The sequence below is a fragment of the Heteronotia binoei genome, chromosome 6 (genome assembly GCF_032191835.1).
Source record: "Heteronotia binoei isolate CCM8104 ecotype False Entrance Well chromosome 6, APGP_CSIRO_Hbin_v1, whole genome shotgun sequence".
NCBI lineage: Eukaryota > Metazoa > Chordata > Lepidosauria > Squamata > Gekkonidae > Heteronotia > Heteronotia binoei.
Genome location: NC_083228.1, coordinates 135,227,315 through 135,255,168, shown reverse-complemented (window position 1 = coordinate 135,255,168; position 27,854 = coordinate 135,227,315). Strand labels below are relative to the sequence as shown.

At 50.2% G+C, this 27,854-nt stretch overlaps 1 protein-coding gene across 4 annotated transcripts in view; it reads left to right on the top strand.

Moving 5' to 3' along the window:
* The first annotated feature begins 22,879 nt into the window (after nt 1-22,879).
* Nucleotides 22,880-27,854, top strand: part of FAM131A (family with sequence similarity 131 member A) — a 125,246-nt gene continuing 120,271 nt past the window's right edge. Inside the window, exon 1 of one of the 4 annotated variants that reach the window (XM_060240918.1) lies at nt 22,880-23,005. Coding sequence is in view for 2 of the 4 variants with exons in the window: in XM_060240917.1 (XP_060096900.1) it covers nt 23,001-23,102 (102 nt within the window). In the remaining 2 variants the exon portion in view is untranslated. Of the gene's footprint in view, nt 23,103-27,854 lie in introns of all 4 variants that reach the window. The other 3 variants (XM_060240917.1, XM_060240919.1, XM_060240916.1) reach the window with 3 other exon arrangements.

Genomic DNA, 27,854 nt, shown 5'->3' with positions numbered 1-27,854 from the left:
CCTCCTTCTCTTCTTCTTCTTGTGAAGGGTGAGGTATAAATCCCATCTCCTCCTCTTCTTGTGAAGGGTGAGGTTTAAATCCCATCTCCTTCTCCTCTTCTTCTTCTGAAGGATGAGGTATAAATCCCATCTCCTCCTCCTCTTCTTCTTCTGAAGGGTGAGGTATAAATCCCATCTCCTCCTCCTCTTCTTCTTCTGAAGGGTGAGATATAAATCCCATCTCCTCCTCCTCTTCTTGTGAAGGGTGAGGTATAAATTCCATCTCCTCCTCTTCTTCTTCTTCTGAAGGATGAGGTATAAATCCCATCTCCTCCTCCTCTTCTTCTGAAGAGTGAGGTATAAATCCCATCTCCTCCTCCTCTTCTTGTGAAGGATGAGGTATAAATCCCATCTCCTCCTCCTCCTCTTCTTGTGAAAGGTGAGGTATAAATCCCATCTCCACCTCCTCCTCTTCTTCTTGAGAAGGGTGAGATATAAATCCCATCTCCTCCTCCTCCTCTTCTTCTCCTCTTTCATGTGCAAGCATCCTTCCTCAGATTCGGTGAAACAGAATTTCCTCAACCATCACATAGAAGAAGGGGAGGTAGGTTGTCAGGAATGGCCAGTTCAAGTCAAGATGCATAAGGACTGGGTGATTACAGCTGAGATTGGATTAGGTCATTAGGATCCATGAATGACAATAAAGAAGCAAACAAACACAAGAGTCAACAAACAGATGTGAGGATGAAGGTTGAGTCCATTGGCACCTTCAAGACAAACAAGTTCTGGGTAGAAGCGAGAACAGAGAGGCTTGGCATGTGTACCTGCACACACCCTCAGATTCACTGAAACAGATTTCCTCCAGTATTACATAAAGGTGCGGGGGGGATTAGTTGCTAGGGAGAGCTAATTAGAGTCCAGATAGCTAAGTAACTGAGCAATAAATGCAGCTAAAATTGGAATAACACATTAGCCAAGACATGTAAATAGCAGCAAACTGGCATGCAGACAATAAAGGAGTTAGCAACAGATGTGAGAACTGAGTTTGAATCACATGGCACCTTTTAAGACTAACAAACGTTTGATTTCTGGGTAGAAGGAAAAGATGAGAGATTAAACTGAGAGAGATTAGCTACCTAGTAAACTTCATGGCTGAGTAGGGATTTGATCTTAAATCTCTAGAGTCCAAGTCTAACTCTCTATGATCTCCAACATGGAGACCACTGACTTCAGCAGAAATGTGATGCCAGAGACTCCACCCCCGCAGAGCTTTATTGGTAGAAAAAGCCCAGCAGGAACTCATCTGCATATTAGGTCACACCCCCTGACATCACCATTGTTTCGCATAGGGCTTCTTGAGATTAATAACCCTAACATTTCGAGATTAACAAATCTGAGAGCCACTTTGGTGTAGTGGTTAGGAGGGTGGACTCTAATCTGGGAGAACCGAGTTTGATCCCCACCTCCTCCACATGCACCTGCTGATGTGACCTTGGATCAGTCACAAGTTCTCACAGAGCTGTAACACTCAAGAGCAGTTTCTGTCAGAGCTCTCTCAGCCCCACCTACCTCACAGGGTGTCTGTTGTGGGGAGGGGAAGGGAAAGGAGACTGCAACCCACTCTGAGATTCTGAGTGAAGGACGGGATAAATCCAATCTCTTCTTCCTCTTATACTTCCTGGCCCCCCGCTCTCCCAGTTTAGTGCTGGTTTAGTGTAGTAGTTAAGAGCAGGGGACTCTAATCTGGAAGAACCGGGTTTGATTCCCCACTTCTCCACATGCAGCCAGCTGGGTGACCTTGGGTCAGTTACAGTTCTCTCAGAGATGTCCTCTCAAAAGCAGTTCTCAGTCAGAGCTCTCTCAACCCCACCTACCTTGCAAGGTGCTTGTTGTGAGCAAAGGAAGGGAAGGAGATTATAAGTTACTCTAAGTCAGGGGTGTCAAACATGTGGCCTGGGGGCTGGATCAGGCCCCCAGAGGTGTCCTATCAGGCCGAAGAGCAAATCAAAAATAGGTTTGCAACACACTTGAACAACACCTGAACAGCATACTCAAGATTGCTATAGCACAGACATTGTCTCCAGTTTTTGATGCAGTAGTTCAGAGCAAGAGTTGTCAGTTATCAGAGACTGTTAAATAAACAAAATATCGCAAGAATGTTAATGTTTTAAGTATTGGAGTATTGTGTTCAGTTCTGGGCACCACATTTAAGAAGGATATAGACAAGCTGGAACAGGTCCAGAGGAGGGAGACGAAGATGGTGAGGGGTCTGGAGACCAAGTCCTATGAGGAAAGGTTGAAGGAGCTGGCCATGTTTAGCCTGGAGAGGAGGTGGCTGAGAGGTAATGTGAACACCATCTTCAAGTACTTGAAGGGCTGTCATATAGAGGATGGCGTGGAATTGTTTTCTGTGGCCCCAGAAGGTCGGACCAGAACCAATGGGTTGAAATTAAATCAAATGAGTTTCCGGCTCAACATTAGGAAGAATTTCCTGACCGTTAGAGCGGTTCCTCAGTGGAATAGGCTTCCTCAGGAGGTGGTGGGCTCTCCTTCCTTGGAGGTTTTTCAACAGAGGCTAGATGGCCATCTGACAACAATGAAGATCCTATGAATTTTGGGGGAGGTGTTTGTGAGTTTCCTGCATTGTTCAGGGGGTTGGACTAGATGACCCTAGAGGTCCCTTCCAACTCTAGGATTCTGTGACTCTAACACTCCAGCCCTCACTGACTCCCCCTCTTCTAAGCCCCTCCTTGGGGGACTTCGATCTCTTTTCCTGTCTGCGCAACTCACAGAAATCTTATTCCTTGGAGGGATGGAGTTGCTGACACAAGCAGTAAAGGGAGACAGGAGGGAGGCTCGGGGAACTCCTATCGGAGAGTCCAAGGTCAAACACAGTCCACCCCCCATCCCCCCCTGAGCCAACCTGCTGCCCCCCCCCCCAAGAATTTGGGGTCAAAAACTGCACCAATTAATGTTGCAAGTGGCTGGATTATTGGATCTCCTAAATCCCTCTAATCTGATTTCGGGAATGCAAATTCTCGTCGGCATCAGCAGAAGTTGGGAATTGGCTTGAATGCTCGAGACGGCATTTGTGCCCACACAAGGTCAGAGCCAGGAAAGCCGCAGGGCTGGGCAACGTTCCGGATGTCTACGCACCACTGAAGGTGGTCTAATGCTCCCGTCTTTCCTCCAAGAAAATCTGGGGGGGGGGGGAAAACTGTGATTTTCCTAAAATGAGTTCCCGGGTTGTTGTTGATGATGATGATATTGGATTTCTATCCGGGGCTGGATTAACAATTAGGCCAAGCCGGCACTGGCCGATGGGCCTCCGTGCCTTTACGGGCCCTGGGCTGGCTCCCTCCCCATTTCCCCCCCCCTGCTTGCAGCCCTTCCAGCCTGCACGCCCAGCCAGCAACTGAGCTGCTTTTTGCCCGACTTGCCTGGTGCGGCTGCTGCTGGCGTCGTTGCCAACTTTGCTTCTCTCTGCCGCTTAGGGTTGCCAAGTCCAATTCAAGAAATATCTGGGGACTTTGGGGGTGGAGCCAGGAGACTTTGGGGCGGAGCCAGGAGACATTAGGGGTGGAGCCAAGATCAAGGCTATGACAAGCGTAATTGAACTCCAAAGGGAGTTCTGGCCATCACATTTAAAGGGACGGCACACCTTTTCAATGCCTTCCTTCCATAGGAAATAATGAAGGATAGGGGAACCTTCTTTTGGGGCTCATAGAATTGAACCCCCTGGTCCAATCGTTTTGAAACTTAGGGGTTATTTTGGGGAGGGGCACTAGATGCTGCACTCCAAATTTGGTGCCTCTTCCTCAAACAACAGCCCCCCCAGAGCCCCAGATACCCACGGATCAATTCTTCATGATTTTCTATGGGAATAAATCTCCACAGGGAATAACAGAGTTCCCAGCAGACATTTCCCTCCCCTCCCCCCGCTTTCTGACGACCCTGAAGCAGGGGGAGGGCCTCCAAACTGGGGGATCCCCTGCCCCCACCTGGGGATTGGCAACTCTACTGCCGCTCCCTGCAGCTTTCTCCAAGGGGTTTTTGAGAAGGTGCCGGCAGGCAGCAGTGGGGGCCGTGGGGGCTCGGACTCTGAGATAATTTGCAAGGGCCCCCCCAAGAATTTGATTGCCTCGGGGCCTCCGCAGGATTTAATCCGGCACTGTTTCTATCCCACCCTCCACTCTGAATCTCAGAGCTGCTCACAATCTCCTTTGCCTTCCTCCCCGACAACAGACACCCTGTGAGGTGGGTGGGGTTGAGAGAGCTCTCTCAGAAGCTGCCCTTTCAAGGACAACCCTGTGAGAGCTACAGCTGACCCAAGGGCACTCCAGCAGCTGCAAGTGGAGGAGTGGGGAATCAAACCCCGTTCTCCCAGAAAAGAGTCTGCGTGCTTAACCACTGGTCCAGGGCTTGCAGTAATTGCAGAAATAATAGGATTTAGCGGGGAAGGGTTGAAGATACGCTGGGCAGCAAAAAACAGCAGCCCCAATCTTGTTTCCGTACAGCCATGACCGGGCAATGCTATTATCAGCGCTGCCATGGAAATCGTGTTCAGAGCTCGTATCAATTGAACAAACAATGGATAATATTTGCTGTGTTTTGAAATGATAAGATACATGCTAGAATCCTTGTGTTTGATTTTTATGAACAGTTGCAGTTTTTCCTTTAGGGCTTTGTGGGGGGGGGGTTTGCTTTTTGTGGTGATTTTGTAACAGAAGTTTGTGGGGTTGCCATCTCCAGATAGGAAAATTCCTGGAGAATTTGGAGGTGAAGCCTGAGAACAGCAGAGTTTGGGTGGGGGGGGGGGAGAGATTTCAATGGGGTAAAATGCTACGGAGTCCACCTTCCCAGGTGACCGTTTTCTCCTGGTGATCTGTGTTGCCTGGAGATTGGCTGTAATCCCAAGAGATCTTCAGCCACCACCTCTCTGGCCCTTCAGAAGAGAAGTGAACGGCCGTGAAGGATGGGCTGTTGTCAGTAATGTCTCCTACTCCAGTTTTGGAACCTTCTCCCTGGGTCAGTGTTTGCCAGGGGTTAGCCGAACTTGCTTAATGCAAGGGCCACATAGAATAAATGTCAGATGTTTGAGAGCCTTAAGACAAGTATTACACACATGTCTTTATAAAACTCTTACTTTCTTTGCATAGAAAGATAATATATATACATGTGTGCTTTGTCACATGACCATGGCAGAAGGAGACTTTTTCAAAAAAAGCTGGGAATAACAGTCCCCGTAAGACCAGCATAAGGAAAGGTTAGGGAATTATTTCTGGCACCAATGGGAGAAGGAAACACATGTACCATTACTGACCACGTTTTGCATCCTTATGCATCTCTCTTTGCCTTGACACCAAGGTTAGTAAATACAGCTCCTACAAGAGCTATGAAACTAAGGGGGAACCCTGCACCACTCTCTTTAATTCTGTCCCTCCTTCCAGTAGCCCCCTCAGCTCTTGATCTTTCTACTTCTAAGGTTGCCAGGTCCAATTGAAGAAATATCTGGGGACTTTGGGGTGGAGCCGGGAGATGCTGGGGATGGAGCCAGGAGCAAGGCTGTGACAAGCACAATTGAACTCCAAAGGGAGTTCAGGCCATCACATCGGCGGGGAGGACAGGGTATAAATCGAATTAAACATAAACAAACACATTTAAAAGGGCCACACGTCTTTTAAATGCCTTCCCTCCATTGGAAATAATGAAGCGGGAGGGAGGGCCTCCAAATCAGGGAATGCCCTGCTTCCGCCTGGGGATTGGCAACCCTGGCTACTAACCATCACTGTCCTCAACCAAATGCTTGGTGGGATGCCTTCCCTCCATTGGAAATAATGAAGCGGGAGGGAGGGCCTCCAAATCAGGGAATGCCCTGCTTCCGCCTGGGGGTTGGCAACCCTGGCTACTAACCATCACTGTCCTCAACCAAATGCTTGGTGGGATCTCTGGAAAGCTGTGGGGTGGGGGAGAGAGCTGGCACTTGAGATGTGCCACCCTCTGCCATCCTCTGTAGGGTTGCCAAGTCTGACTCAAGAAATATCTGGGGACTTTGGGGGTGGAGCCAGGAGACTTTGGGGATGGAGTCAGATGCAAGGGTATGGCAAGCACGATTGAACTCCGAAGGGAGTTCTGGACATGACATTTCAAGGGACTGCACACCTTTTCAATGCCTTTCTTCCATTTGGAATAATGAAGGAGAGGGGCGCCTTCTTTTGGGGCTCATAGAATTGAACCCCCTGGTCCAATCTTTTTGAAACTTGGGGGGGTATTTTGAGGAGAGTCACCAGATAAGCATATGGAGCAGAGGTCCATCAGTGGCTATTAGCCGCAGCCTATTGTTGGAACTCTCTGTCTGGGGCAGTGATGCTCTGTATTCTTGGTGCTTGTGGTGGGGCACAGTGGGAGGGCTTCTAGCCCCACTGGTGGACCTCCTGATGGCACCTGGGTTTTTTGGCCACTGTGTGACGCAGAGTGTTGGACTGGATGGGCCATTGGCCTGATCCAACATGGCTTCTCTTACGTTCTTATGCTATGCTGAAGACCTGGTGCCTCGACCTCAAAAAACAACCCCACGGAGCCCTAGATACCCACGGATCAATTCTCCATTATACCCGGTGGCAGGGGTGGCCGACGGTAGCTCTCCAGATGTTTTTTGCCTACAACTCTCATCAGCCCCAGCCATTGGCCATGCTGGCTGGGGCTGATGGGAGTTGTAGGCAAAAAACATCTGGAGAGCTACCGTCGGCCACCCCTGCTCTATGGGAATCGGTCTCCATAGGGAATAACTGAGCGCCCGTCAGACATTTCCCTCCCCCCCCCCGCTGCATTCTGATGACCCTGAAGTGGGGAGAGGGCCTCCATACTGGGGGATCCGCTGCCCCCACCTGGGGATTGGCAACCCTAGTCGTCTGCCATCCTCTGCCAGTGGCAAGTGGGAACAGGGAACCTAGGAGCAGCGAGAGCGTTGGCAAAGTCTCCTTTGGGGCCGAGCTCATTTGCACCTGGGATCAGCCACTCTCCTGTTGAAAGGCAGGGCAGCCCTCCAGGCTCGCGCTGCCTAAGAGGGAATTGTTCCCAGCCGGCCCTTTGTTGGGAAGAACCATCCAGCTGATGGCCCTCTCTTGTTAAGTGGGTCCTGCTAAGCCCTTTCCTCTCCAGCGAGGCTTCAGAGGGAGGTAAATCTAAGGAAGGGCTTTTTAAAAAGGGGGGTTTCCCTTGTTCAAATCCATCTCATCACGGTTGAGTAACGGCCTCCCTGGAGGGAAGTGCATTTGATGGGCCAGCGGTGGATGCCCAGGGTTCAAAAAGCATTAGCTTGGCTTCCCGGCCACTTAGATGCCTTCTCAGGGGGTGGGAGGATTGGGGGGGGGGCGGGCAGCTTGCAGCCCAGAATAAATGGCAGACTCTTATCTGGGAGAACCGGGTGTGATTCCCCACTCCTCCACTTGCACCTGCTGAGATGGCTTTGGGTCAGCCATAGCTCTGGCAGAGGGTGTCCTTGAAAGGACAGCTGCTGTGAGAGCCCTCTCAGCCCCGCCCACCTCACAGGGTGTCTGTCTCCTGAGAGCCAGTTTGGTGTAGTGGCTAAGTGCGCGGACTCTTATCTGGGAGAACTGGGTGTGATTCCCCACTCCTCCACTTGCACCTGCTGAGATGGCCTTGGGTCAGCCATAGCTCTGGCAGAGGGTGTCCTTGAAAGGACAGCTGCTGTGAGAGCCCTCTCAGCCCCGCCCACCTCACAGGGTGTCTGTCTCCTGAGAGCCAGTTTGGTGTAGTGGCTAAGTGCGCGGACTCTTATCTGGGAGAACTGGGTGTGATTCCCCACTCCTCCACTTGCACCTGCTGAGATGGCCTTGGGTCAGCCATAGCTCTGGCAGAGGGTGTCCTTGAAAGGACAGCTGCTGTGAGAGCCCTCTCAGCCCCGCCCACCTCACAGGGTGTCTGTCTCCTGAGAGCCAGTTTGGTGTAGTGGCTAAGTGCGCGGACTCTTATCTGGGAGAACTGGGTGTGATTCCCCACTCCTCCACTTGCACCTGCTGAGATGGCCTTGGGTCAGCCATAGCTCTGGCAGAGGGTGTCCTTGAAAGGGCAGCTGCTGTGAGAGCCCTCTCAGCCCCACCCACCTCACAGGGTGTCTGTCTCCTGAGAGCCAGTTTGGTGTAGTGGCTAAGTGCGCAGACTCTTATCTGGGAGAACTGGGTGTGATTCCCCACTCCTCCACTTGCACCTGCTGAGATGGCCTTGGGTCAGCCATAGCTCTGGCAGAGCCAGTTTGGTGTAGTGGTTAAGTGTGTGGACTCTTATCTGGGAGAACCAGGTTTGATTCCCCACTCCTCCACTTGCAGCTGTTGGAATGGCCTTGGGTCAGCCGTATCTCTCGCAGAGTTGTCCTTGAAACAGCAGCTTCTGGGAGAGCTCTCTCAACCCCACCCACCTCACAGGGTGTCTGTTGTGGGGGTGGGAGGGGAAGTTAAAAGGAGATTGTGACCACTCAGATTCAGAGAATAGGGAGGGATATAAATCCAATATCATCATCTTCTCCTCCTCCTCCTCCTCCTTCTTCTTTGGAGTCCCAAGGAATGGCTTTCCTCAGTGTCCTGGTGCTTTAATCTTGCTCCATGCCCTTTTCCAGGATTCTCTTGCAAGCTGCTAAGAACGCCGCTATTAAATCAGATAGCTAAAACATCTAATGGTGAGATCTATTCAGCCAGCAATTCAAAACTTCCTTAAATCCCATGGATTTCAGTTGAGGCCAGTAATCTTCATTTAGTAGCACAATACACGGATACACACAAGCTAGCAGTCGGGGGATTTACAAACAAAATCTGAAATACACTCTCCTTTTCTTTCTTTGCTGGCAAGGCACATCGGGCTTGTGGCAGCCACACAGGGTTTTCAAGGCAAGAGATGTTCAGAGGTCGTTTGCCACTGCCCACCTCTGCGTAGCCTCCCTGGGTTTCCTTGGAGGTCTCCCACCCAAGTACTCACCAAGGATGACCCTGTTGAACTTCTGAGATGTGAAGAGATCGAGGCTACCTTGGCCTCTCCAGTTGAGGGTAAAATGTGCACATAGCTTCAGTAATTTCCGTAAAAAAATATATTGATCCAAGTCCAGCTGGTTCAGAGATTCCACCTAGACACTGGAATATATTTTTGCACATACACACACCCTTGCAATTTATAAGCAAATAAGAGAAGCCATGTTGGATCAGGCCAATGGCCCCTCCAGTCCAACACTCTGTGTCACATAAGAACAGAAGAGAAGCCATGTTGGATCAGGCCAATGGCCCCTCCAGTCCAACACTCTGTGTCACATAAGAACAGAAGAGGAGCCATGTTGGATCAGGCCAATGGCCCCTCCAGTCCAACACTCTGTGTAACAGAAGAACAGGAGAGGAGCCATGTTGGATCAGGCCAATGGCCCCTCCAGTCCAACACTCTGTGTCACATAAGAACAGAAGAGGAGCCATGCTGGATCAGGCCAATGGCCCCTCCAGTCCAACACTCTGTGTAACAGAAGAACAGGAGAGGAGCCATGTTGGATCAGGCCAATGGCCCCTCCAGTCCAACACTCTGTGTCACATAAGAACAGAAGAGGAGCCATGTTGGATCAGGCCAATGGCCCATCCAGTCCAACACTTTGTGTCACATAAGAACATAAGAGAAGCCCTGTTGGATCAGGCCAATGACCCATCCAGTCCAACACTCTGTGTCACATAAGAACATAAGAGAAGCCCTGTTGGATCAGGCCAATGGCCCATCCAGTCCAACACTCTGTGTCACATAAGAACATAAGAGAAGCCCTGTTGGATCAGGCCAATGGCCCATCCAGTCCAACACTCTGTATCACATAAGAACAGAAGAGGAGCCATGTTGGATCAGGCCAATGGCCCATCCAGTCCAACACTCTGTGCCGCACAGTGGCTATGACCCAGGGGCCATCAAGAGGCCTACCAGCAGGGCCAGAACTCCAGAAGCCCTCCCACTGTGGCTCCCCTAAGCACCAAGAAGACAGAGCATCTCTGCCCCAGACAGGGACTGATTCTTCACTGGCATTTGCTCTGTCCCCCGCTTTCCCCTGCACTGGCTGAAGCGATGGATTTCCCCACTAGTTGCTTCACGGGTGCCTCTTATGTTGCGGCTCCTTCCTATTACCATTGCAGCAACGGGATGCTGGTTTTTTTGGAATTCTGGTTGCCGCTACAGGAAGGGGAAGGAGCTCCGAAGGGGTTGAAAACCTAAAGTCCTGTGCCCTGAGGCAGTCGTTTCATGGGTGACCAGTTCTGAAGCAGGGCTTTTTTTATAGCAGGAACTCCTTTGAATATTGTAGCCAGTCCTTCAAGAGTTTACAGTAGGCCCTGTACTAAGAGCCCTGCAAACTCTTGGAAGATTGGTTATATCAGGGGTGTGTGGCCTAATTTGCAAAGGAGTTCCTGCTACAAAAAAAAGCCTTCTATCTATCTATCTATCTATCTATCTATCTATCTATCTATCTATCTATCTGTCTGTCTGTCTGTCTGTCTGTCTGTCTGTCTGTCTGTCTGTCTGTCTGTCTGTCTGTCTGTCTGTCTGTCTGTCTGTCTGTCTGTCTGTCTGTCTGTCTGCCTGCCTGCCTGCCTGCCTGCCTGCCTGCCTGCCTGCCTGCCTGCTGATGGGGTCCAAACTGGCGGTAACCGACCAGGAGAGAGATCTTGGGGTCCTGCTAGATAACTCACTGAAGATTTTGACTTTAGTATGTGACTGCAGCGAAAAAGAAAATGCTATGCTGGGGCTTACTAGGAAGGGGATTGAAAACAAATCAGCCAGTATCACAATGCCCCTGCGTCTATCTATGATGCGGCCTTATTTGGAATGCTGTATACGGTTCTGGTCGCCACATCTCAAAAAAGATATTATAGCATTGGAACAGGTGCAGAAAAGGGGAACGAAAATGACTAAGGGGGACAGAACACTTTCCCTATGAAGAAAGGCTAAAGAGGTTAAGGCTCTTTAACTTGGAGAAACAACAACTGCGGGGTGACATGATAGAGGTTTACAAAATCATGCATGGGACAGAGAAGGTAGAGAAAGAAGTCCTTTTCTTCCTTTCTCAAAACAAAAGAACTCAGGGGCATCCAATGAAATCAATGAGCAGTGGGCTTTGAACAGATAAAAGTCCTTTTTCACTCAAAGCATAATTAGCGTGTGGAATTCAGTGCCACAGGAAGTGGTGGCTAGACAGCTTCAAGAGGGGACAGGGTTGGCATATAAAGCTAAAGGTCCATCGGTAGCTATTAGCCACAAGGTATACATGGGACACGCTGTCTGGGGCAAGTGATGCTCTGTATTCTTGGTGCTTGGGGGGCAACAGTGGGAGGTCTTCTGGAGTTCTGGCCTTGCTGGCGGACCTCCTGATGGTCCCTGGATTTTGGCTGCTGCGTGACACAGAATGTTGGACTGGAGGGGCCACTGGCCTGATCCAGTGCGGCTTTCTTATTATGTTCTTATGGGTTTTTTTGTCCCTTCCAGTTCTTCAATCCCAGCTCCACTGCTCTCTTTTGTTTTACTATGAACCTTGGCTGTTAGATCAAATGTTAGCATATTTGCCAGTTTGCAAGTGGGCAAAAGCAACAGCTGCCCATACAAGTGCCTTCTGTGTTGTGGCCCCCTCTTGGAATGGCTTGCCCGACAAGGTCAGGAAGGCTACCAAGTCTCCTGGCAAATTATGCAAAACTGAATTATTCAAGAGGGATTTTCTACACAGGCGCTAGAGTTGCACTGTGCTACATAATCCACAAAATTACTTGGAAATATTATTAGGAACTGTGCTCTATACGACTTTTATATAGGCTGCTGTAAATTGAATCCTAGTGGTAAAGCTCAGTACTGCAGTCCAAGTTCTCTGTTTACAACCTGAGTTCAATCCCAGCGGAAGCTGGGTTCAGGTAGCCAGCTCAAGGTTGATGCAGCCTTCAATCCTTCTGAGGTCAGTAAATGAGGACACAGCTTGCTGGGGGGAAAGTGTAGATGACTGGGGAAGGCAAACCACCCTGTAAAAAGTCTGCCATGAAAACGTGAAAGCAATGTCACCCCAGAGTCGAAAATGACTGGTGCTTGCACAGGGGACTAACTTTACCTTTTAATGGGATTTTGAATCATTTAATGCAGGGCTTTTTTAGGTAGAAAAGGCCCAGCAGGAACTCATTTGGATATTAGGCCACACCCCCTGATGTCACCATTGTTTTGCGCAGGGCTTTTAAAGGAAAAAGTACAGCAGGAAGTCATTTGCATATTAGGCCACACCCCCTGATGCCAAGCCTGCTGGAACTGCGTTCCTGCTAAAAAAAAGGCCCTGATTTAATGTGTCAATGTTAATCCTTATGCTTTCCTTCAGTACTGTTTTTAGACAACCCTAATCCCACTGCATTGTTCGTTTCATGTCCCACTCGTCAATTGTATTGACTCGCTCTGAGTCCCGGAGAGACTCCACCTTGAGTCCCGGAGAGAAAGGGGGCTATAAATATGTAAACAAAGCAGATAGATTTGGTAATCTGGTTGTTAATTGACTGAGAAATTTGCTTTGACTAGGAATCGTTGTTAGATTCAACTATCGGTATCATTCAAATCCAACCCAAGATAGGGCCTTTTTGGTCATGGTCCCAAAACTTTGCAACTCTCTTCCCAGGGAGATTAATCTCCCTCCCTCTCTCAGTTTGGTGTAGCGGTGAAGTGCACACACTCTTATCTGGGAGAACCGGGTTTAATTCCCCACTCCTCCACTTGCAGTGCTGGAATGGCCTTGGGTCAGCTGTAGCTATTGCAGGAGTTGTCCTTGAAAAGGGTAGCTGCTGTGAGAGCCCTCTCAGCCCCACCCACCTCACAGGGTGTCTGTTGTGGGGGGAGAAGATATAGGAGATTGTAAGCCGCTCTGAGTCTCTGATTCAGAGAAAAGGGCCGGGTATAAATCTACAGTCGTCGTCGTCGTCGTCGTCGTCTTCTTCTTCTTCTTCTTCTTCTTCTTCTTCTTCTTCTTCTTCTTCTTCTTCTTCTTCTTCTTCTTCTTCTTCTTCTTCTTCTTCTTCTTCTTCTTCTTCTTCTTCTTCTTCTTCTTCTTCTTCTTCTTCTTCTTCTCTCTCTCTCTTTTCCTCTCTGCTTTTCACCTGCAGGTGCAGACTTTTTCGTTTCATCTGGCATACCCCCAATAAATATTATTGCCCCCCCCCCCAGTCCTGCTTGTTTATGCTTTTTGAATTGAATCATTGTAGCTGCCTTTCAATTGCATGATTGTTTTAATGTTTTTATGGTTGTCGACTTTTGGACCCTGATTAGGTGGGAAGGTGGCATAAAAAACATTTTGAACCAAACCAGAAAATGTTCTTCTGTTTTGTCATCAGTTCCCTGACTGACCAAATAGTTCTGCCATACTTGCAATCTGCCACAAGCTCAGTGAGAAAGGCCGGCTACCCTACCTGCTCAGCCTGCAAATAACAGAGAATTGCAAAAATGCTTTAGGACAGGGGTTCCCAACAGTTGTGCCTGTGGCCACCGTGGCAGCAGCCAAGTGGAAGTGGGTGGAGCCAGGAAGGGCTTTTGCCCAGGAAGGCTTCTGATTGGTCATTGGAGATTTGATTGGCTGTGAAAATTTGGTAAAAGATGGCTTGGGCAGCAGCTGCCCTTGCAGCCCAAGGATCTTCTCTGCGTGACTGAAGTTAAGCCATGACCGCCATTTTGCGGCAGCCATTTTGTTGCTGTGGCCACTGTGCCGTGTCAGAACTCCACAGGGGTCTGCAGGCTCAAAAGGAAGGAAGGAAGGAAGGAAGGAAGGGAGGGAGGGAGGGAGGAAGAAGGAAGGAAGGAAGGAAGGAAGGAAGGAAGGGAGGGAGGGAGGGAGGGAGGGAGGAAGAAGGAAGGAAGGAAGGAAGGAAGGAAGGAAGGAAGGAAGGAAGGAAGGAAGGAAGGGAGGGAGGAAGGAAGGGAGGGAGGGAGGGAGGGAGGGAGGGAGGGAGGGAGGGAGGGAGAAAGAAGGAAGGAAGGAAGGAAGGAAGGAAGGAAGGAAGGAAGGAAGGAAGGAAGGAAGGAAGGAAGGAAGGAAGGAAGGAAGGAAGGAAGGAAGGAAGGAAGGAAGGAAGGAAGGAAAATGGATGGGGAGGGAGTGGTGAAAATAAAGCAACTTTAACTTTAAATGCATTCTCCAAGCTGCCAACTAATGGGGGAGGGGCTTTGAGAGCCACAAAATATGTGTGAAAGAGCCACATGTGGCTCCCGGCCCACAGTTTGGCAACCCCCGTGCTGGTCCATAGTTAGCAGCACACAAGGTCAGCCGTGGACTGTCTGACACTCTATACAAGGCTAACGTTTGGCACCCCCTCCCCCGCACTGATAATGCCACTGAGTCACATGGGGGTATCCGATTTGGTGCCCCCAGAAGGCTGGCACTCTAGACAGTCACGAAGTTTGCCTAATAGTAGGGCTGGATCTGGAAGCACATACCATAGGCATCCTCCAACTGCAAATAGCTGCCCCTCACTCATGCCCGGGGCTTATTTCCAGCCAGGGCATGAAAAGGCTCAGTCGCCAGTTATTGATCCTCTTCCAAGCGATTGGGAATTGATGACCCGTGGCAAAGAGAGGGGCACTGTGCTCATGATGTGATGCTCTAAAGCCCAGTGGGTCGATACCTTGTGAAGGACAGTTGTCCATAAATCTTTGAATGGCCAGAATTCAGTCGGTTGGTGGTATATGGAAACTAGGTGCTGTTCTTTCGCTCCACCCCTCCTGCCAGCCCAGTTTGCTTCCTTCTACACACACAGCTAGGGATGCCACCCTCCAGGTGGGAAGGACAAACCGCAAAAACTGTGGAAGATGAATGAAGTCCCAAATACTAGAAGTTGTTACTGTTAAACCGGGTTCCAAAACTCTCTTGAAGGTGAAACGGCCTGAATGTAATAAATTTTATAGCTCGATATTACATATATTTCATGATTATCGCAGTAAATGGTAAACAGTCAAACATAAAGTGTAACAACCAAAGTCCCAGTCCATTCAGTCCGATGGAAGCATGTCTGTTTCAGACTTCAGTAGCTTATTTCAGACTTCAGTAACTTCACTCCCCAACTCCTGCAGGGCGGGTTGAAGTGCCTCGCGATTTTATATCAGTTCTTTCCTCTTTCCAAACAGTGGTTATAACAGCTTCAGAACATCGACGAGTTGGAATTCATAAAAATGGGTGCAAAGGAAGCCTCTGACAGTAACGCCATTATTTGTTACCGTTTCCGGTTCACCCTTAATCGAAGAGGTGTTCCCCACTCATCACTTCAAAAATGGATCATTCCTACAGCACTAAACACAGAGAAAGTTCGCACTTTTTCACAAGAGAGTTTTGGAACCAGGTTGAACAGTAGCAACTTCTAGTATTTGAAGAAGAAAAAGATATTGGATTTATATCCTGGCCTCCACTCCAAAGAGTCTCAGAGCGGCTCACAATCTCCTTCCTCCCCCACAATAGACACCCTGTGAGGTGGGTGGGGCTGAGAGGGCTCTCACAGCAGCTGCCCTTTCAAGGACAACCTCTGCCAGAGCTATGGCTGACCCAAGGCCATGCCAGCAGGTGCAAGGGGAGTAGTGGGGAATCAAACCCGGTTCTCCCAGATTAGAGTCCGCACACTTAACCACTACACCAAACTGGCTCTCCATTTTGGGACTTGGTTAATCCAGTTTTTCAGTTTGTCCTTGCTTCTTCCTGTGGTTCTCTAGGGTGATATTGTCAAGCATCGATATTTTGAATAAATAAGCAGTTGTTTGATACAAAGATTCGTTTAATTGATAATCCGTTGTTGCTCAAGGTACGGTACTTTGAGAGTGATACAGAGTTGCTCATAGCATAGTGTTTTAAGGACTACATCAAAGGCTATAGAAAAGATAGCCTCAAGACATAACAAGCATGTGTGAATTGTTACAACTATGCAAAAATACAGGAGGACAGGCAACCCCCAGCCTACAGTGATCGGTTTTTCTGGAGACAAAGGATGCTTTGGAGGGTGGACTCCGTGGCATTGTGCTCCACTGAGTTCCTTGTCTTCCCCAAATCACTGGACTCAAGCTTTGTTCTGTCTCAATCTGAGGCCCCTTTAAGGCACTGGCCAAATGCTGCCCCCAAATGGCCCTGATTCTGTGAGCCAATGTATTTTTTTTTATTTTTTATTTATCTAAGATTTATATCCCGCCCTTCCCACTAGGTGGCTCAGGGCGGCTTACAACATATAAAACTAACATGGAATCTAAAATTAAACATTAAAATTAACATTTCATAATTTACAGTTAAAAAAATCTAAACAATTGTTATATACATACACATTAAACTCAGACGGCGGTCCTACAGCTACACTCATCGTTTACAAGTTCAGTATTTGATGTTCAGTCTTCGATATTCAGTACTCAGTGCTGATTAGTTGTGGGCCAGCCGGAAGAGGGATGTCTTACAGGCCCTGCGGAATTGAGTAAGATCCCGCAGGGCCCTTACCTCTTCCGGCAGCTGGTTCCACCAAGATGGAGCCATTACGGAGAAGGCCCGGTCTCTTGTAACTTTCAAGCGGGCTTCCTTTGGCCCGGGGACAACCAGGAGGTTTTGGGTTCCTGATCTTAGTGCTCGCTGGGGAACGTGTGGGAAGAGACGGTCCCTCAGGTAGGCAGGTCCTAGGCCATATAGGGCTTTAAAGGTAATGACCAGCACCTTGTATCGAACTCGGTAAGATATTGGCAGCCAGTGCAGAGCCCGAAGTCCCGGCTGGATGTGCTCCCACCTTGGGAGCCCTAATAACAACCGGGCGGTGGCGTTCTGCACCAGCTGCAATTTCTGGGTTCGGCACAGGGGCAGCCCCATGTAGAGGGCATTGCAGTAGTCCAACCTCGAGGTGACCGTAGCATGGACCACCGTTGCTAGATCGTCGCGCTCCAGGAAGGGAGCCAGCTGCCTTGCCCGCCTAAGATAGAAAAATGCGGACTTGGCAGTGGCTGCTATCTGGGCCTCCATTGTTAAGAAAGGCTCCAGAAGTACCCCCAGGCTCCTGACTCTATGCGCCGCCTTCAGCGGCACACCGTCAAAAACCAGAAGGGGTATTTCCCTTCCCGGACCCCGACGGCCCAAGCAAAGGACCTCTGTCTTCGCCGGATTTAGCCTCAGCCCGCTCTGCTTGAGCCACCCAGGAGTTGTACACGCCAGTACCACAAAGAAAAGAGCAGAAAGGAACACCGGCTGTAATGCAAGGTTATGTCACGAGCTGGGTTGATTCTTTGCAGAAGGAAGAACCATCCAAGTCATGCAGGGAGGGTGCCTAATATATGGCAAATCGCTTTTTAAAAAAACCACCTTTCCTCACATGCTCCGGTATTGAGTTTCTGTCAATCCCCTCTGATACCGGGGCTTCCATTAATTCCATATGCTAATGGCAGTCAGTTCCACATCTCTTAGTACGTGCCTGGTAAGGCTGAAAGGAGATTGCAGTTGCGCTGGAGAGCGAGTCCCGAATGTTTTATTGATTGAGGCACGACAGCTGTTCCATCAAAGGAAAAGTCCAAGAAAGAGTATCGATCCAGTTTGTTTCCACTTGCCTCAACAGAGGTTTGATCATTCGGGTCTGTTTCATATGCCAACTTATTCAAGAGTGTCAGAGGAATTTCACAAGGAACCCAGCGGTGGAAGTAGACAAATGGCAGAAGAGGGGGGGGGGTGTTAGAAGAAGAAGAAGACTGCAGATTTATACCCCGCCCTTCTCTCTGAATCAGAGACCCAGAGCAGCTTACAATCTCCTATATCTTCTCCACCCACAACAGACATCCTGTGAGGTGGGTGGGGATGAGAATGCTCTCACAACAGCTGCCCTTTCAAGGACAATTCCTGCGATAGCTATGGCTGATCCAAGGCCATCCCAGCAGCTGCAAGTGGAGGAGTGGGGAATCAAACCCGGTTTTCCCAGATAAGAGTTCACACACTTAACCACTACACCAAACTGGCTCTCTCAGCCAGTTAGTCTACTCCAGCCCAAATAACCAAGACATGAATCCTAGGAATTGGTTCCATCAGGGCTTTTTTGTAGCAGGGACTCCTTTGCATATTAGGCTACACCTCCCTGCGGTAGCCAATCCCCCAAGAGCATACAGGGCTTTTTGTACAGGGCCTATGTAAGCTCCAGCAGGATTGGCTACATCGGGGTGTGTGGCTTAATATGCAAAGGAGTTCCTGCTACAAAAAAAAGCCCTCGGTTCCATGTGTGGTAAAAAGTCTTTGCTGCAATCTTCCTCTAAATCAGGGGTCCTCTAGAACAGGTGCACCTGTGGCCTGTCTAGGTGGAAACCACTAAGTGTTTTTAGAAAGTGGGTGGGGTCAGGTGATCTTCTGCCCAGTAGGATTTCTGAATTCCTGTTTGAGATCTCATTGGCTGTGCAGATTAAAATAGCATTTCATGACAGCTGCCACTAAAGTGTTGGCTTTATTCTCCTCTTTCCCAGTGTATTTTAGAAATGTGCTCCTCCTACCAGGGGTCATTTTGTAGAAAAATAGGTGGCGGAGCTCATTAGCATAACTCATTAGCATATGCCATCACCCTTCCCCCCTGCCAAAAGCAACCTGATGCAAGAAAGGAGAGCCCCGGGCGAGTGAGGCCTGCTTGGACTGGCTAGAGATCCAGCCAGCCAAAGCAGGTCTCGCTCGCTTGGGGCTCTCCTAGGCCACCCCTCCCAAGTCAAAAGGCCAGCAAGCCACCTGCCACCCAGAATCACATAAGAAGTGGAGAAATGGTGGTACAAGTTTCTCCAGGGGTTAATGAGGACTGCTGGGGGTGTGGCGAAGCCCCTGGTGGCTGGCTGGCTGCCCGCTCTCCTAAGCCAGGGATTGTTATGCAGCTGCACCTCCTATTCAATGGACAAGGTAGGTGGGGAGGAGGAGGGGGAACTCTCAGAAAGGTTCAGGAGCTGCGTTCCTGTGAACTCCTGCTGAATCTGAGTCCTGCCTCTTGCTCTGCACTCAGGCTTCCTCTGTGTGTGTGGTTTGCTCTACCTCATGGCCATTTTGTGGATGTGGCCTTGGGTTGGGATTTAAAAGGTGTCCACGGGTTGGGGACTCCTGGTCTAAAACTTCTGTTTGCTCAAGGGCCCTTTGGAAAATGTTGATCTTGAGCGAATAGAAATTGACAAGGATGTGGAAGTCTCTGCCTTACAACTGACTATCTAGCTTTTATGGGACTCCATAGGATCCAAGCCCAAGACTCTTGTGGCTCCTTAAAGGTGAATGGTTTTATTGCATTCGAAGCTTTTGTGAGCCAGACGGATCCCGCATCATCAGAGGCACAAACACCCCTGGCTCTGAACCTCTCTGCCAGCACAACATTGTACATACAAAGACAATCTTATACTACAGTAGAGTCATTGGTCTTTAAGGTGCCCACAAGACCTGGTTATTTCAGTATGTGTAGGTTACAGGTGACAAGAATCAATGGAAAAGACAATAATGCTAGGAAAAGTTGAAGGCAGCAGGCAAAGAGGTAGACCCAACATGAGATGCAGGGCTTTTTTGTAGCAGGAGCTCCTTTGCATATTAGGCCACACCCCCTATTGTAGCCTATCAAAAGTGGGACGGTGGCTCAGTGGCAGAGCATCTGCTCGGTCAGCAGAAGGTCCCAGGTTCAATCCCTGGCATCTCCAATTAAAAAGGGTCCAGGCAAATAGGTGTGAAAAACCTCAGCTTGAGACCCTGGAGAGCCGCTGCCAGTCTGAGTAGATAATACTGACTTTGATGGAACGAGGGTCTGATTCAGTATAAGGCAGCTTCATATGTTCAATCGTCCAAGAGCTTACAGGGCTCTTAGTACAGGGTCTTCTCTAAGCTCCAAGAGGATTGGCTACATCAGGGGTATGTGGCCTAATATGCAAAGGAGTTCCTGCTACAAAAAAAGCCCTGATGAGATGGATTGGCTCAATCAAGGAAGCCATGGTCCTCAATTTGCAAGATCTGGGCCAGGCTGTTAATGATGGGACATTTTGGAGGACATTGATTCATAGGGTCGCCATAAATTGGAAGTGATGGCATATAACAAGTTATCAGTGCTTGTATTTCTGCCCAAAGAGGAAGAGATTTACATTGTTCATGGCCTTTTGTGGATTGTTACAGCCTGACCTACACTCCTCTTGAATCAAGGTCACTTCTAGGTCTGGGATTCCTTGGGAGTGAGAGACAGTATTGAAGAGTAACCAAGCCTCTTACATGGTTCATTAGAAGTAACAGCAAACTATGCTTACACAAAGAGATCTTAGCTGAGATTGTCTATATCTTAACATCAGCTCCTTGTGACAGTGAGGGCTAGAAACTCGTTCCTTACACAAATATTGAAATCTTTGGATTCTCAGGAGCCCACTAGGAGGCGATGGCAGCAGAGGAGGAAGATACTGGATTTATACCCCACCTGTCACTTGGAGTCTCTGAGCAGCTTACAATCACCTTCTCTTTCTCTCCCCACAACAGTTGTTCAACAGTGGAATCAGCTACCGAGAGAAGTGGTGAGCTCCCCTTCACTGGCCGTCTTTAAGGAGCGGCTGGAGGAACACTTGTCAGGGATGCTGTAGGCTGATCCTCCCTTGAGCAGGGGGTTGGACTAGATGGCCTGAATGGCCCCTTCCAACTCGATGGTCCTGTGATCCTTCTATGATGCTAGACACTCTGTGAGGTAGGTGGGGCTGAGAGAGCTCCGAGAGAACTGCTCTTGAGAGAACAGCTCTGAGAGAACAGTGAGTGACCCAAGATCACCCCGTTGGCTGCCTGTGGAGGCGTGGTAAATCAAACCTGGCTCTCCAGGCCTGAGTCTGCCGCTTTTAACCACTATGCCAAACTGGAGGGAAGGTGGTATGATGTAGCCAAGTTTCATTAGATTTCAGAAGGTAAGCAGGATCATTACTTGGAAAGGAGACCATCAGGGCTTTTTTTGTAGCAGGAACTCCTTTGCATATTAAGAACATAAGAGCATAAGAGAAGCCATGTTGGATCAGGCCAATGGCCCATCCAGTCCAACACTCTGTGTCACACAATGGCCAAAAACCCCAGGTGCCATCAGGAGGTCCATCAGCAGGGCCAGGACACTAGAAGCCCTCCCACTCAGCCCCCCCAAGCACCAAGAATACAGAGCATCACTTGCCCCAGACAGAGAGTTCCATCAATACCCTATGGCTAATAGCCACTGATGGACCTCTGCTCCATGTGTTTATCCAATCCCCTCTTGAAGCTGGCTATGCTTGTAGTTGCCACCTCCTCCTGTGGCAGTGAATTCCATGTGTTAATCACCCTTTGGGTGAAGAAAGACTTCCTTTTATTCGTTCTTACCCGAATGCTCAGCAATTTTATTGCTGAGGTTACACACACCTAATGTAGCCATAAGAGAAGCCATCTTGGATCATGCCAATGGCCCATTCCAGTCCAACACTCTGTGTCACACGGTGGCCAAAAAACCCAAGTGCCATCAAGAGGTCCACCAGTGGGGCTAGAAGCCCTTCCACTGTGCCCCCCCCCAAGCACAAAAATACAGAGCATCACTGCCTCAGACATAGAGCAGGCCCTGTAATAAGAGCCCTGTATGCTCTTGGAGGATTGGCTACCTCAGGGGTGCGTGGCCTATTATGCAAAGGAGTTCCTGCTACAAAAAAAGCCCTGGAGACCCACAAGGACAACTCTGCAGAGAAGGACAATAGCCAACCTTCTCTGCTTCTCATTTGCCCTGACAACTCCTTGCTGGGGTTGTCAGTCGGCTGTAACTTGATGGCACTTGACACCCGTGGCCGACGGCGTGGCGTCTGACTGTCAAAACCTCACCTCCACTCCAATGGAGGTTTCCACCAGGTCTGGACGAGGTGCAGCCTTTGACAGGCAGCTCTGGGGAGTCAGCTGCCCAGATTCCAGCGTGAACGCTGTGATGTGACCGTCACTCGCCTGATGACCTTCTGCCTGCTGTTATTTTCGTTTGGGGTGAAAACTTGTCTGCCGGGAGAGAAAGAGAACCGGAACAGGGATCGCCGGTCTGTTTACTCACTGCTGGAGGAACCTTGAGGCACAAGCAGCCTTTACGTAAGCACATGCTGGGACCACTCTACACCACCCCTGCCGTATTTCTTGTCTGAACGGCAACCTCATCCTATATAGTTAGGATTTAAGATTATAGATGAGCCTTCCGCTTGATAAAACGAAGGATTCGGGTGTGTGTGTGTGTGTGTTTCTGACAGAAGAGGTGTGAACTGTAAGCTTTGGGGGGTCGGAGAGGGATTTGTTATGCCTGTTGCATACTTCTAATCCTTCCCTGTGGGCGAATGACTCCTCTTCTAGGAGTCTTGGATCTGCATTTCCTGCACGGAAGAAGCTTGGGAGTGGCAAAGCCCAGCGTTCGTTAGGGGTAGCCGACAGGGGAGTTTCAAACCCCCCCCCCCCCCAGCCCATGTGGCATTTGTGATGCCACAGGCAACACAAAGGCACAACCACCACCTATCCAAAATCCCCACCACCACGGCCTGGGGTTCTAGCGCCTGGCGGCTCTGTCCGTGGTGCTGAAACGGCCCCACTGCGCGACCGTGGACCCGACTGCCGCTGTCCGCGGTGCTGAATTCCAGGGTTTGCTGTCCGCGGTGCTGAATCCCGGGGTTGCTGTCCGCGGTGCTGAAGCCGAGCTTGCCTGGCCCGCCTTTGCTCTCTTCCTCTCCCTCGTCTCGCTCGCTCTCTCTCAATTCTCTGCCAGCAGCAGTGACGTAGTCGAACGTGCAAGCGGTTCAGCCCCATGTCCCTGACACACCAGCTTCTCCAGGGGCCAGAAACTGAGAAGGAGGAGAAAAGAGAGCTAGAGCGGTTCTTGGGGATTGGCCTCGGGTGCTTCGGATTGCTCTCCTCCTTCCGTTTTATTTTTATTTTATTTTTTTAAATCTCCCTTCTGTGTGCCGTCAGCTCAGCGCTGGGGGGGAAAGGGAGAGAGGCGCTCGCTTGTGCCATCGCCTGTCTGACAGCCAGCTCGCAGCCCATGAGGTACTGTGGCAATGTGTGCGGTCTGGAGGAACGGTTTGGTGCCATCCTAAATTGCCCCCGTCGATTATGGGCTGTATTGGCTCCAAAACCACCATCGGTAAGCTTGCCTTCCTCGGCGGGCGGTGGGGAGAGGCAGGGGATATTTGCAGAAGGGAGACGGTTGTGGGGGGGAGGGAGCCTCGCTGCATCCCCCCCCTCCCCCAAGGTGCTAAGAGAAGCCACCCTATAGGCAGATCCAGGTGTCCGGAGACTCCCTAGAGAAAGCGGGGGAGGGGGGCCCCGGAAGGCTGAGGTTCCTTTTGGAGTTGTTTTTAATATGTGTGTGTGTGATTGTGTGTGCATGAGGGAGGAGATACCGGGGGAGCTGGGGAGTGTGAGCTTGCCGATGTCGGAAGGAAGAGGGTGTGTGTGTGTTTGCGGGAGGGGGGGAAGAGGCGATGCGCTTGGCAGAGCAAGGTGGGGGGGACATCTTCTCGCAGGCGTCTTCCTCGCCGGAGGAAGGGCGAGCCCGGGGCGCCAGGACCGGTTTTGGCGTGGAAATCTCAGCCGAGGTGCGGAGAGCCCGGCCATGGCTCCGTAGGGCTCGGGGCGGGTCGGGCACCGCAGCCTTTCCAGCAGCCCTCAGGTTGTTTTTCCTCCAGAGCTCGGAAACCTCTCTCCTCCCGCCCCCTCCCCGGTGGTTTTTTTTTCGCTTTGCTCACCCCGCAGCTGCCAGCCACGGCCGGAGCCCGGCGCAAATTAGCATGCGAGGGCAGACTCGCCGTTGCCAAGGAGCCCATCTCCTTAGCAGACCTTCAGCCTCGCCCTCCCCTTCCTCCAACCGCGCCCCCCTCCCCGCACCCGCCGCCCCGGGCCCGATTCCCACCCCAGAAGCAGGACCGCTGGAGGAAAGGAAAAAAAAAATTAGTCCAGATTGGCTCGGAAGGGAGGCGGTTCGTTCTCTCCCCTTCTGTGGGTGGAGGGGGGCTGGGGAGAGAAAGCCAGGCTTTGGGGCTGAGGCTCCTGGACCGAGACCAGGTCGTGGTCTGGGTTCTGTCCACCGGCTTTGCAGAGAGATGCGGCGCCTGCGGAAGAGAAGCAGGGAGGTCAGGGTACCTAGTGCCAGAGGAACCAGGAACGAGGTAGACCGAGATGGAGAGCCCTTTCAGTCCATCCGGAGCAGCAGAAAAGAGCTAGAGACCAGGAGTGCCTTGAAGACAGGGGAATGAGCGTTGGTGAGTCTCTGCTCACTCCTTCAGGATCTCAGGTATTTTGAAGAAGTGAGCAGTGACTCACGAAAGCTCCCGCTTTGCCATCAATCTTGTCAGACTCCAAGGTGCCATGGGACTCTTCCACTTTGCGGCAGGAACTAGGTGATTGCCTAGGGCGCCGACCTTGGGGGGGCGCCGAATTGGGTGCCCTCCGCCCATGTGACTCAGTGAGGTTATCAGCGCAGGGGGTGTGTGCCAGAGGTTAGCCTTGCCTAGGGGTCCAGACAGTTTAGGGCCAGCTCGGTAGGTGACGGTGGGGTTCGAGGGAGCCCGAGTTGGGGTTCTAGGATGCAGGGTGAAGGCTGAGAACAGGCTGGTCTTAGGAACGCACATCCCAAGCTGGAAGGGTTAGAGACGGTTTCTGCATTCTGTTCGGGACCTCCCCCCACACCTTGGTTCTCCGGATTTACACTCAGCGGTAGATATCAAGACTTGGGAGCCCACCTCTCAGGCTGAAGCCAACCGCGGGGGCAACCAGTCTTTGTTGGCGACCCACAAGGCTTGGCAGAAAGCTTTCGGGATGGGCGCTCAGGAGGAGACCTGTAACCTCGCCAAGTGCTGTGCGTGTTTGCGTGTGAGAGTGGAAAGTGCCTGCTATTTGGAGCAGCATTGGTGGAAATAAACAGGGGAGTGGTATACTAACTCCCTGGATCCCTTCTTTTAAGATCCCCCTTCTCATTCAGTAGCCTGATCTTAAGACTTGCAAAGGAATCCATGAAGCTGCCTTATCCAGAATCAGGCTCTTGGCCCATCAGGGTCAATATTGTCTACTCGGGCTGGCAGCAGCTATCCAGAGTCTCAGGGGGCGGTTTTTCGCACCACCTTCTGCCTGTTCTTTTTCTAACTGGAGATGCCGGGGATTGAACCTGGGACCTTCTGCATGATGAGCAGATGCTCTATCACTAAGTCATGGTCCTTGCCCTGAAACATACAAAGGAAGCTGCTTTATCTTGAATCAGACTGCTGACCCATCCAGATCGGTATTGTCTATTCAGGCAGGCACTGGCTCTCCGAATTTTCAAGCTGAGCCCTTTCCCATGACCTGATACATGATGCGATCTTTTCCCTGACCTGATCTTTCCCATTACCTGATCCAGGGTTTCTTTTGTAGCAGGAACTCCTTTGCATATTAGGCTTAAACCCCACCCCCCCACCCCCGATGTATCCAATCCTCCAAGAGCTTACAGCAGACCTTGTAAGAAGAGCCCTGTAAGCTCTTGGAGGGTTGGCTACATCAGGGGCGTGTAGCCTAATATGCAAAGAAGTCCCAGCTACAAAAGAAGCCCTGACCTGATCCCCTGCCAGGGATTGAACCTGGGACCTCCTACATGCAAAGCAGAGGCTCTTCCACTGAGTCACGGCCCTCAATGTTTCCCCTGCCTTCCTGGGACCCAGAAGGTTCTGCAGAATGTTCTGAGGCGTGTGCCAGGTTCAGAGATGGCAGATGTCCGTTGATCAGACACTGTATGCAAATGGAAAAGAGACAGAGCTGTTGTCTCCATTTTTGGTTAGCACATAGGTGGCCGCTGGTAGGAGAAAGAGGGCTGGGCTTAGATGGACCTAACCAGTCTGGTCGTTCTTAGGATCTCCTTTGATAGCCTGTGCTCACACTGTCTAGACCAGGGGTGGCCAAACTGTGGCTCGGGAGCCACATGTGGCTCTTTCACACATATTGTGCAGCTCTTGAAGCTCCCACTGCCCCATTGGCTGGCTTGGAGAAGGCAGTTGTCTCTTTAAATCACTTCTCCAAGCCAAGCCAGTTAGCCACTTGGGAAATGTACTTAAGGTTAAAGTTGCTATCTTTCCACCTCTCCTCCCTCCCCATCTATTTTTTCCTTCCTTCCTTCCTTCCTTCCTTCCTTCCTTCCTTCCTTCCTTCCTTCCTTCCTTCCTTCCTTCCTTCCTTCCTTCCTGCAGTTCTCAAACATCTGACATTCATGTCTTGTGGCTCTCAAACATCTGACGTTTATTCTATGTGGCTCTTCTGTTAAGCAATGCAGTGCAATAACCTTTATTGGCGCGATATTGAACATAACAGGGAACCAATTCATCCATCAATTGCCAATCTGCAAATACATTAAGCGCCTCCAAGTTGCTAGATATAAAAAATCTGCAACAGTTTCAAATGAAAAATTGGTTCCGAGTTGACAAGAAGGCAAATTTTATATTTGTCGGGCTCCACTGTTTGCTCACTCAAACAGGGGTTGATGAGTGTGGAGCACAGGTCAGAGGAAAAAGTACAGTCTGAAAATACATGTTCTAAAGTTTCTATCTCTGGACATGCACAAGTGCACAGTCTGTTGGCATAGGGAGTTTTATGGAATCTCCCAAGAAGTATCACAGGTGGTAGCATATTGAACCTAGCTTGGAAATAGGCTCTGCGTTGCCAAAGGGCCGTTAGACAGGTGAGATATTCAGCCCTTTACCCAGGAAGTAAAAACCCCAAACTCAAGGGTGAACAACTGCCTTTAGCAAGGCTTTCGAGTACCTGCAATTCAGTATCAACCAACCTTTGTCTAATCAACAGGAAAGCGGATTTTTCGGTATATAGAAATTGATCTTCAGTATTATTCCTGATTGAATTGATTTTTTCCTCTATGTGGCACAGCAAGTTTGGCCAACCCTGGTCTAAACCCTCAACCTCTGTGGTCTAAGGCAGCAACCCCACGCTGTGGGTACTCAAGGGTGGGGCCTCCCGCAGGGTCCATGTGGATCCTTGCACACAGCTTTTCCTTGCACTTTTGGGGTGAACGCTTCAGAGAGTACCCCTCCTCCAGCTGCGCCACGATCCCTAGTGCTGATGACATTCTCCTCAGACAGCTCCTGTACTCTCTCACGCAACACCTGTTAGAGTCCGTTCGGGAACGGTCCATCTGCAGCAGCTGAAATGGACAGGAGTAGATGTAAACAAGGCTTCCTTCTAGCAGAGGCTTCTGAGGACTGCAGCCCGCCTCGTCAGATGCATTTATATGCAAAGTTATGATGAAAATACAGAGCCTGCCAGATCTGTGGGGGCCAGTTTGGTGTAGTGGTTAAGCATGCAGACTCTTATTTGGGAGAACTGGGTTTGATTCCCCACTCCTCCACTTGCAGCTGCTGGAATGGTCTTGGGTCAGCCAGAGCTCTCGCAGAGCCAGTTTGGTGTGGTGGTTAAGTGTGCAGACTTATTTGGGAGAACCAGGTTTGATTCCCCACTCCTCCACTTGCTGGAATGGCCTTGGGTCAGCCATAGCTCTCGTAGGAGATGTCCTTGAAAGGGCAGCTTCTGGGAGAGCCCTCTCAGCCCCACCCACCTCACAGGGTGTCTCTTGTGAGGGAAGAAGATAAAGGAGATTGTGAGCCGCTCTGAGACTCTGATTCAGAGAGAAGGGCGGGGTATAAATCTGCAATTCTTCTTCTTTCATCTTCTTCCTAATTGGCTCAACAGTCATTCCCCGTCCCCAGAGAATTTCGGAAACTGTTGTGTGTGGAAACCAAGACCTTGAACAAAGATTTATTTTTTTATTCATTTTATTTTATTGTATTTACATCCTGCCCTCCCCTGACGGGCTCAGGACGGCGAACAACAATCAAAATAACATTAGATTAAATTGTTACAA